Here is an 11506-nt window from a genome sequence, read left to right as displayed (position 1 = left end):
ATGCACATGGAAGTCTCATTGGTTCGGGTTGGCTCACTGGCCAGTGAGCCCAAGAGAGTCACCTGTCTCTTTCTTTCCAGCACAGGGATTACCAGTGGACACCTCCCAGCCTCTTTGTTTTTTTGTTTTGTTTTTATTATGGAATCAGAGGTTTGAACTGAGGTCTCTATGCTTGCGTGACACTTGACTAACTGAGCCATCTCCTTGTTCTCCCTTTTAAACATGGAGTTCCACATGTCTCTGTGCCTTAGCTGGGATGGGCATGTAGAGCATGTAGACATGACCATAACAGCCTGTACTGAACATGAACAGTAGTTGCCACCTGCCCTTGACATCCAGCTACCCTGCCCACTTCCTGCCCTAACACCAGGGGTGACCAGAGAACAAGAGTCCCCAGACTCTTGACAGCGTGTTGGAGAAAGTCCTGCACGGTAGGTGGCTAGGCACGACGTGTGGCTGCTGTGGGTTCAAGAAGAGTGGTCACTTTTCAAGCTGCCTGTCTCTGGAACTTTCTGTCTCTAACGTGTGAATAGACAGAGTAAAGTCGGCAACCCCTTAGCCCGTCTAGGCTTAGTCCCATAAGGAATTTGCTGTTTTGAATAGTTTTAAAAATGATGGGCTGTAGGTCTTCTTACGTTCACCACACAGGTGAACCCCCCAAGAAAAGCGTCTCCGAGCTAGAGAGATGGCTCAGTTAAACACTCTCACTGCTCCTGCAGAGAACCTGGGTTAAGTTCCCAGCACCCACATGGCAGTTCCCGGCCATCTGTAACCTCCAGAAGATCTGACACCTACTCTGACCTCCAATGGCCTATGGTGCACATACATATATGCAGGCCAAATGCTCGAACACATAAACACATAAGTTCTGAATTCTTTCTTTAAAATATGTATTTCACATGCAGGAGACAGAGGCAGGCAGATCTCTGTGAGCTCAAGGCCAGCCTAGTCCACAGAGCTAGTTCTAGGACAGTCAGAACTAAGAAACTCTATCTTGAGAAAAAAAAGTGTGTGTGTGTGTGTGTGTGTGTGTGTGTGTGTGTGTCTGTCATAGTTCCAGGACAGCCAGGGCTACACAAAGCAGCCCTGCCTTGAGGTGGGACAGAAGGAGAGGGTCTCATTGCTAGTCTTTCCTTGGAAACATGCTTCCTGCCTTGCCCTAAGGATGAGGCTCCTCTGACTGGCCACTTGGTCTTTCAGGAGATCAAACACCATCCTTGGGATAAGGCAGAGGGCTTGCATATGCCAGGTCATCTCCCCCATGGCTACCAGAGCTGAATTAGTTGTTCAAGTACACACAGCTAGAACAGCCATTTGGGGGTCTGACCATATCACCCTTCACCGGGAAGTGATGCCCAGCTGCTGGGACGGTAACAGATGCAGAATTGAGAGTGTTGCTCTGTCTTCTGAGAGGCCTATTACAGGACTTTCCCCCAATATAATGTGGCCTGGGGAAAGGAACTTTGTGTGTAAACAAACACAGCATAAAGGTCACCTTGATTTCCTGTTTTAAAATCTGCATTTTCAATGAACTGCACACACTGGGAATCCCCCACCCCACTCCCAAGGATGCCATTAAGGAAACCATTGCCTTCCATCATCTGGAGTTAATCTGATGGAGCAGTCCTCCAGTTGGACCATCGAGGGTGTCTCCTCTCTTCCGCTCCTGGTCTCCACGGGCCCTTGTGCACATGGTAATTATGTACTTGGGATGAGTTCCTACAAGAGAAATGACTGCAAACAGACACTCAAGACTTCTGCTCCACACTTCTGAGTTGTTTTCAGGAGGATACCGCTAATGCTCATTTTTAAGGAACGGATGGAGATCCACTCCCAGCGGACCAGGCTTCCCTGGAAGGCTGGTGTACAAGCAGTCATCCTGTGAGAGGGGTCATGTGTGAGGGGTCTTGGGCTCACTGCTCCCTTGCCTGTCCCCCTGCTTAGCTGAGCACAGGATGGCCACGCTCTGCAGATGACCTCAAACCCCAGCCTTCTTAGTTTACTGGAAACCCTGAGAACTTGTTAGTATGCGCAGTTCCGGGAACGAGGCACTGGGTCAGCTTCATCTCCCAAGTCAGCTCCCTGGTTCTCTTGCAGCGTTAGGATTCTGTGACTTATGAATGTCTTGTTTTCCCATCCTTTGGATTTCCATGTCAAAGTCCAGGAAGGCAGGCTGGTCTCTGGTCTCCAGTTCAGCTCACAAATGAGCCCAGTCTTACTTTCTTTTGCATTTTTCTTCTGTCTCTTCTTCATTCTTCCCCGCCCTTCCCCCTCATTTTTTTTAAACAGGCTTATAAAGCCCAGGTTGACCTCAAACTCACAGCAATCCTTCTACCTCAACACCCCAAAGTGCTTTGATTCCAGGCACACGCTGCCATAGCTCAACCCTATTTTTCAAATTAATGCTGTCACTACTGTCCATGGCTTCCCAGGGACTTTTAGAAGGGACAGTGCTGAGTGGAGGAGAAGGTCACATCCCTGGCACCTCTTGGCCTTCACTTGTCCTATGCACTAGGGTTTCTCAGAGAAGACAGTGTGACCTTTAGGGAAGGGGACACAGAGACAGCACCCTCTTCACGTGCTACTCAGCCAATGGTTCTGGCTCACGGTAGGTATTCTCTCGCTAGTTGTTAATTTATGACTATTTCCAAGTACTAAGAGCAGGGGCTGTGCCAGTCAGTGGTGGTCCACGCCTTTAACCCCAGAACTTGAGAGACAGAGGCAGGAGGATCTCTGAGTCCAAGTCCAGTTTGGTTTACAGAGCAGGTTCCAGGACAGCCAGAGCTACCTGGAGAAACCCTGTCTCAAAAAACTCAAGAAAGGCAAAAAGAAAGCAGGGACCATGCAGTAGAGGCCAAGGGCATCAGAATCATTTGGGAACCCCCTCAACAAACTCAGGGGACCTTTGACTCAGTATCATCTGGTTAGAGACCCTGGGATGAACCCCAATCAGCAAAAGACAGATCTCCAGGAGTGGCTTGATTTTCTTCCAGTCTTTGATTTCCTGTAGCGGTTATTTGTACCCGGAATTTAGAACACGTCCCAGGTTTAAGAATACTCTTTTAATCACAAATTGTGCATCTACAAACACATCTGTGCAGTCAGAATGCCCACAGTGGTGATGAAGTGTACCAGAGACCTAGTGCTTAGAACAATCTCAGAGGTCAGCAGAGGCAGGCCCCTGCTCCCCTGATAGAAGCCTCTGGCTAGGGCATATTCAGCTTAATGCAGAGCCACTCTCAAGTCTTGTGCTAACTAGGCTAGAGCAGGATGCAAGGTGGGACCTGCTCCTGATGCTGTTGCTGGGCTAGGCCCATGGTTCCCCAATCCCTCATCACCTGGGATACCTACACGATGCCCTCTGTGTGCTTGCTCCTCCAGACCACCAGTGCAGTCATGAGCAGCGTGACTGTAATGGGGAGCGCAATGAAAGGGCAGAGGATGCTGTTGGGAGGGTCCCGCAGGGCCCTGCCAGAGATGGGGCACTTGCTGAAGTATTGATGGTGGACAGCGATGAAGAATCTGTCCACTTCCGGATTGGGCCAGAAACAGCCAATCGTGTGCGCCACTTGCTTGGTGCAGTAAGTGAGCTCCCCATAGTTCCTGTGGATACAAAGAGAGGCTGTCAGGAGACCCAGCTGGGACTCAGCTTTGTCTGGCCAGAGCAAAGCAGTCCTTTCCCTCCCCCACCCCAGAAGCTCAGGCCTCAAGGCAGAGTTCTGGCTCTGGCAGGTGAGGACCCTAGATAGCTCACACCAGTCCCAGAAATCCAGCTGTCAGAAGGTGAGGTGCCCAGTGCCTGCTGGAACCTTAGGCCATAAGACTGAGGACCAAGCTGACAAGCCCTGTGGCCATTCATGTTCCTGTTAACAGCCTACCTAAAGGTCCCCATGAGCTGGTCACCTACAGGACTCAATGACAGTGGGATGTGGGGGAAGCAGATGCTATGAGCCAGGATCTGAGGGAGACCTGCTTGCTTAGGCAAAGTCCTTGGAGTTCTTTCATATTGATTGATTGATTGGTTGGTTGGCTGGTTGGTTGGTTGGTTGGTTTAGTGAGTGTGTGAGAGATATCATGTGTATATGTTTCAGGTGGATGTCAGAGGATGACTTGCAAGAATTGGTTCTCTTCCTATGATGTGGGGTTTGGGGATTGAACGTGGGTCTACAGACTTGGCAGCATGGGCCTTTACTCTCTTGAATCATCTCGCCAGCCCTAAGTCTCATGGCTTCTGTGGAAACAGTCCACAGAGAGCAGTGGAACCCATGGCTCCCAATGGGGCTTGGGGCTTGGGGCACAGCTGATCTTCACGCTTCATCCATAAGTGTGTGAGACTCCTTATCTGTAACTGTGTATAGCACTTTATGTGTGTGTTATTCTCACTGGCTGTGTGGGACCCTGTTTGTGTGTCAGTGACTGTATACATAGGACTCTGATCTAGTTTTGGTAGGTGCTGTTATGGTTGGTGGCTTTTTCTTGTCAACTTGACACAGGCTAGAGTTATCTGGGAAGAGGAACCTCAATTGAGAAAATGCCTTCATCAAGATTCCTTGTTGGCAAGTCTGTAGGACATCTTCTTGATCAATGATTGATATGGGTGGGCTCAGTCCACAGTGGGTGGAGAGAGATGCCAGCCCTGGGCAGGTGCTCCTCTCTTGTATAAGGAAACAGGCTGTGCAGGCATGGAGGGTACACTAGTAAGCGGTATTCCTCCATAGTCTCTGCTTCAGTTCCTGCCTTAAATGCCGGCTCTGACTTCCCTCAGTGATGGCCTGAGTGTGTGACCTGAGGAGCTGTAAGCTGAAAGAAACCCTTTACTCTCCAAATTGCTTTTGGTCATAGTATTTCTATCACCACAATTGAAACCCTAGGAAGTGGAGAATGAGAGAGGAAAACACGTGATATTGACCTCTGACCTCCATATGTGCAAACACAGGCAAGTGTACCTGTATCCACATGTGTACACATGCATATACCAAACACACACACACACAGAGAGAGAGAGAGAGAGAGAGAGAGAGAGAGAGAGAGATAGAGAGAGAGAGAGAGAGAGAGAGAAGGTTTCCAGTTAGGGTGTACAAGTGCAAGCATCTGGTTCTCACTGAACAACCATAAAACCTCATGCTTGCTGGGATCCATCGGAGTTGGGCTATAGAGCTCCAGGTCACTTAAATTTCATGAGTGAGCACAGAGCTGAGACCAAGAGGAGGAAGAGAAGACTACTGAGAGAAAGTGGGGACCAGCTCCAGGTAGCAACTGATAGCACCCAAGTTTGTGCCTGCGTGACATTGCTGGGGCCTGCAACTCTGGCAGGGCTGCTGACTTGCTAGTTTCCCATGAGAAAGGTTCCACTGGATGCTGGATAAGGATGGGGAGGGCAGGGCACAGGCACACCACACCACACAGTTCCCAAGTCCTCTTGGAGCAGCAGCAGCCATTGCCCTCCTGTTATGGGCATAGCACCCTGCACCATGCCTAGTAGAAGCTTTTCTAATATGAGTGGTCAGGAAACTCTGCAAAGGCCAGCAAACCTGCTGTACCTCAGTTTCTTGGCCCCAGACATGAGGTAGAGAACTGCTGTTGGAGATACCATGACTGAGGGCACAGGTTCATTTAAACTGAGGCTGGATGGGGACAGAGATTTCCCCATTCCCTAGTGACTCTGGCAGCAGCTGAGCTGTGCTACGGACAGCTGGGGAACTTCTCACCTTGACACAGGCAATCAGGTGTTATGTAACAATTTCCTCTAAAGCTAGAAGCCCATGAGACACAGGAAGGTCAGGGCTGGAGAGATGGCTCAGGAGTGATGGCTCAGTGGTTAAGAGTACTTGTTGCTCTTGTCAGGGACCCAGGTTCATGTCTCAGTACCCATGAGGTGGCTCACAGCCATTTGTAACTATAGTTCCAGAGGATCTTACATCCCTTTCTGACCTCCATGAGCACTGCATGTACATGGTACACCTACACATATGAAGGCAAATACTCATACACATAAAATAAATAAATCTAAAAAAAAAAAAAGCAGAAAAGTTTGCAAAAAGGAAGGCAGGTGGATCTTTGTGAGTTCAAGGCCAGCCTGGTCTTCAAAAGCAAGTTTGAGGCCAGCCAGGGCCAGCAACACAGTGAGACTCTTTCTCAAAAGAGATAGATAGATAGATAGATAGATAGATAGATAGATACAGATATAGATGTAGATGTAGATATAGATGATATAGATAAGATATAGATGAATGGATATGTAGATAGATAGATAGATAGATAGATAGATAGATAGATAGATAGATAGATAGAGGAAGTTCTAAAGACAGGCTAATTAGGACTCAGGAAGTCCTTGAAACCAGCCAGACACACTAGGTCCCTCTGTCCCCTAGCTTAGACACACTATAAAGCCGCTGAGGAGACTTAGCTCAGGCTTAGGTCATCTAGCCTGTCTAGAAGTCTCTCCCTGACCTGTCAGACTGCTTCTGAGTCATGCTCCAAGGTTGCAGCCTTCGTGAGTCAGCGCCAACTCTGGGTGGGCTTTGGGTAATGCAGCTGCCTCTGAGTCATCTACGCTCATGAAGTGACCCTTCTCCAGGATTCCTGCGTGAAACCCCAGTAAACTCCCCACCACCATCACCAAACTGGAGTTTGGAGAGAGCCCTACTTTGGTCTGTTGTTTTCCTCTCTGGGGTGAGTAGACGTTTGTGTAGCATCTCCACAGGAATCGTGTCACAGGACAATAGGGAATAGTTGGAGGCTGAAGGACTGTCTTTCTGGGCCTGTTTCCTGAACACAGCAATGACAGTTGTCTGCAGGGGGATCTAAAGTCTGTGGGACACTGACCACAGCAACAGAAAATCAACCCATCTCAACTCTTGACAGATTGACTCGAACCCCACCTAGCCGACTGCCAAAGGAGGCCTGCCTGCTTCTATACACAGATTCTTTTAGTTGGCCTCTGACACACCTGAAAGCTCATTAGTGAGTTGAAAATGGTAAAACTCTGCCTGAAAACAGCAAGAACCAAAAGATGATGACCCGGTCTGTGACTATCAGGCCATGATGGGGTATAGAGCTATTTAGTGCTGGAACTAACCTCTGGGAGGTGGGGAGCTAACCTTGTGGTGTTGGCTCAGGTCAGGGATCAGGGTAGTCTCCTGAGAGCCTGAACTGGTCCCCCAGCCTCTCTGGCTTTCTCTCTGGCGATGGCAGCACGTGTTTCTCAACAAACCCTACCATTGCTGTGTGCCACTAGTTCCTTGTCACAACCTCTGAAACTATGGGGTAACTAGCCTACCTTAGGGTTTCATCGTGGTAAGGCTAGACGGGGGCTTTAAAATGACAATGTCAGGTCTACCAAGAAAGGAAAGGATTATACATAAATAGATGGGGGGCTTCATCGGGGCTCAAAGCCTAGCGAGTCAAAAAGGTCTGGGTGTGGCACACAGCCTTGTCATCCCAGCACTTACAAAGCAAAGAAAGGAGAATCTAGAGTCTCAGCTCAGCCTAGAATACAAAGGGAGAGCCTGCCTTAAAACAGGGTGGGGGGAGAAACAGGAGGAGGACGGCAGGAGGTGGAAGAGGAGGAGGAAGCTATAGCAAGAGAGACTACTGGGATTAGAAAGCATCAAAGAGCATACTTTTGAGCTCTCGTTGCATTTTCAGAGGACTGGGATTCAATTCCCATCACCCACATGGTATCTCAGTATCCTTATTTATTGGGGCACCAGGCATACATATGCATGCATGCAGGCAAAACAGTCATATAAAATAAAATGAACAAATCTCATCTTTAAAAGGCCATTCTTTTGCTGCACTGCATGGCAGGTGGAGGGGTCAGTGAGGTGGAGGTCAAGTTAGGAGAACTTACACAAACTGAAAGACCGAGGAAATGAAAGGAAGGCATTGCAGTGGGCTCTGAGAGCTGTGGGCACATCGTACCATCACGTGCAATAAACTCCAACTTATCCATCACTCCAAGAAGCAGGAGTGGGATGCAGCAGAAGAGATATTTGAAAAGATAATGGCCTGAGACTTGCCCCAATTTAATGAAAGACGTTAAATAAAAACACTCAGGGTCAGAGAACCCCAACAAGGATTAAAAACAAAGCAGCAGCAACCAACAAATACACAGAGACTACCAAACACACACCAAAGCCTAAATGATGGAGAGTCTCAGTCATAAAAACAGAGAGGGCTCAGGATGCCCATGGGAACTAATGCTGACTTCCCTCCAAGGTTGGGCAAGCCAGAGACCACGGGCCAAGGAAGTCCCACTGCTGGCGGCCTAGAAGCCAACACTCAACATCCTTTAAATATGGGGATAAAAGAAGGGCCTCTTCATTTTCATTTTAAACAACAAAAGCAGCTCAGAGAGTCAGCAGGCCTGCACTTTAAGGAAGGTTAAAGAAAGTTCTTCAATCGAAAGATAGACCAAGGAGGACTCTGGATCCATACAGAACAGGGAAAAGCCCCAAAATGGTGGCGAAGAGATTAAAACTATCTTTTCTTACTTTAATCTAGAAAGTCTATCAATGGAGCAAAGGCCAGATATCAGCCCTGAGGGCATCTAAAAGGCGTCTTCTTCTTCTTCTTCTTCTTTTTTTTTTTTTTTGTCAAAAGTGGAGGCTTTCCAAATCCAGGCATTCCTCCACCCAGTGTATCATGAGATCTTTAAATTGCTAGGCCAGTTTGCCCCAGGCCTCCCCCACCCTCAGCTGCCTTTGTGTCAGGCACCTTGTCCAGATCTTTCAGCCCACATCAGTGATAATGCGGATGAGACACAGGGAAGGAGAAAGTGGACAACCCCCTCCCCTGCTCACTGGCCCTGGGGTGCACGGTCTGAGTAAGCAAAAGACCCAAGGTTCCGTTAGAAAACACACGTGGGAAAAGCTGTAAGAGACAGCCTGGATCTCATCATGAAAGACTCCAACACAACAAGGACTAAATGTGTTCTTTAAAGTCAAAGGCCACATTTGCAGTTGACACTGGTTAACTGAGCACTGGTGGTGTAGACTATCCTTCTCTACCCAAACCCAGAGATGGTTTTGGTGACAGAGCACCCAGAACAATGTCTTCTGTAGCCTGGGAGTGTCTCTGGCAGGAGATGCCTTCTCTCTCTCTTTCTCAGCTAACCAGAACAGTTCAGAGTCCCTGATTCTGGAAGCCAGGTCACCACAGATTACATTCTACGGCTGTCTGGGGCTGAGTGTGTAGCCTGCTATTCTGGGACAAGGACTCTATTTTTGATTGAAGCCACCTATGCCTAAAAATATCTGTGGTGCAGGGATGGCTGCCCACTGGATCCCATTTGTTTAGGCAGAAGTGACAGCTGAGGTTTTCAGTAACAATTGTGCATGCTCTGTCAGTTCGGATGAGATAAAAGGATTCCCCTTGGAGGTTGGACATGCCTCTGCTAAAAGAACACAGAGATAGCCAGAGGACCCAAAATAGTTAGGAAGCGTGTCCTGGCTCTAACTCACTAATTTTCAGTTCTCATGTAACTGAATAATTATCCTTTTTAGGCTAGGACTTGCTATTCTGGGTTTCTAAGCAAACTTTGCTTGGAATGTCCCAGAACACTTCAGTGGGAGTTTTCCAAACGCCTGGATCTCGAGTCATGGCTCTGGGCTCCTCGGTATGTGGCTGCCCACTGATGCACATAGTGAGGCTGCTCCTCTGGGGATAACTTGAGGTTGCAGTTGTCCCCACTTCTGGCCCCAACTTCCCCTAACAATGAGTATCTGAGCCTGTGTCCTGGCACACATCATCTGGGTTTGAGTCCCAGCTTCCTCTCTTCTCTCAAGCAACCCTAAGGACTTCATCTCACATGGCCATGTGTTGGTAGCCTCATCTTAAAAAGAGGATTGGCCCCCTCCCCAAATGACTTGACGGATCTAATTAAATGAAGTAAAGGGGCAGACGGAATGGGCCCCTCAAAGCCACAAGTTTTCTCCTTGTCTCTTCTCTGACAACCACTAGTGTGAGGCTCACTGTGTGTGCTTTGTGTCCTATAAACTTCTGTCAAATCTCACTAACAAGGGGCATCTAATTCCTCAGAAACTCCAAGGAGAAACCCTGAGGTTTGGTTCACTGCCTTGGCATTTGCCTTTGCCTCCCATCCCCAGCATGGTCACAGCTTGGAAGCTCTAGCAGCTTCTAACACTGTTGAGACAGGATGCTGTCCCGCCCCCAGCTGACCCACTTGGGGCTACCCTCAAGATCCTGGTGAGATGCCAGCTGACACGAGTTGATGGGGGCGGGAGGAGCCAGCAAACAAACATGCAGACAGAGAGGTCCGTGGCTGGCCGACTACGTATTTCTTCTGCAAATAGAAATAATTGGTGACTACATCAGAAATGCTCTTGGGCAGAAACTTATGTGGAAACAAAGGAAGCTAGGTATGGAGGGATGCCTGCAATCCCAATACTCAAGAGGCCAAGGAAGGAGGATCACAAGTTCAAAGCCATACTATACTACCTAGGAATAGCCTGCCTTCAAAAAAAAAAAAAAAAAGTCACAAGGCATGGGTTCCACTCCTAGTATTGCATAAACCGATCCATGTGGTCCATGCCTGTATCCCAGCACTTGGGACACAGACAGGAGGATCATGAGTTCAAAGTCATCCTTGGCTACGTACTGAGTTTAAGGCCAGCTTGGGATACCTGAGACTCTATCTCACAACAAAACGAAATGTATGAAATGTGGACAAAGGCAGCAAGACGAGGTACACACTGAGGTCAAGATGATGAAAAGCAGAAACCAGCACATGGGAAAGGCACTTGGAGGGACCTCTACTAAGAAGTCAACTTTCAGAAAGAATTCTAGGGTGCAGGTGCAGCCAGGCACATCTTTCCATGACGATGCTGAACAAAGCAAGTGGGTTGGTCCACATGGCAGCCTAAAGCCTGCAGATCTGGTGGAGTGCCCCTGTAGGAGAGCCATCCTTCAGGGGCTATTCCCAATGCAGGGACAGTAGGCTATGCTTCTCTGTACTTAATATACATTATTTTCATGGTTGGTTGGAAGTTTATTTTAGGAAGAAAACTGCAGCAGAGGCCACTGTATTTCTAATCAGTGCCTCATTTCTGGGACAGCAGAAAGTGGGCGGTGGCATACCACATGGGACAGCCTCCTTCCTATTTCCTGGAGGTTACTGTGGCCTCCTGGGCATTGTAGGGACTAGGACTGTCTGGGATGGGGCACGGCAGGGCCCTGTAGGTAGGAGGTGGACCGCTATGACCCTCACTTACAAATGGGCTCTGATCCACTTTGGATATCTCAGCTCTTCTTTCCCTGTTGTACTGCTGGGACCTGATCCTAGTTAGCCTGTTCAGAACAGTCACCATCAAAGCAGAGGGGAGCGAAAGCAGAGGTCCTGGCAGGCAGGCGAGCAGGCCTGGAGGCTGCTGCAGGGCAACACAATGCAGTGCGGAACAAACACAGGCAGAAGGGCATTTATAGCACCGTGGCCCAGAAATCCCTGTGTGTGTGTGTGTATGTGTGTGTGGTGTGTATGTGTGTG

General features: G+C 48.7%; 1 protein-coding gene across 1 annotated transcript in view; it reads right to left on the bottom strand.

The window, feature by feature from the left end:
• Positions 1-2995: 2995 nt before the first annotated feature.
• Positions 2996-11506, bottom strand: part of Ramp1 (receptor activity modifying protein 1) — a 43852-nt gene continuing 35341 nt past the window's right edge. The window contains exon 3 of the mRNA XM_021166275.2: positions 2996-3603. Within this exon, the coding sequence (XP_021021934.1) occupies positions 3348-3603 (256 nt within the window). The 3' untranslated portion in view covers positions 2996-3347. The remainder of the gene's footprint in view (positions 3604-11506) is intronic.

Source organism: Mus caroli, chromosome 1 (genome assembly GCF_900094665.2).
Source record: "Mus caroli chromosome 1, CAROLI_EIJ_v1.1, whole genome shotgun sequence".
In the NCBI taxonomy this organism is placed as follows: Eukaryota; Metazoa; Chordata; class Mammalia; order Rodentia; family Muridae; genus Mus; species Mus caroli.
The sequence above is the reverse complement of the archived record's forward strand: the minus strand, read 5'-3'. Positions and strand labels throughout refer to the sequence as shown.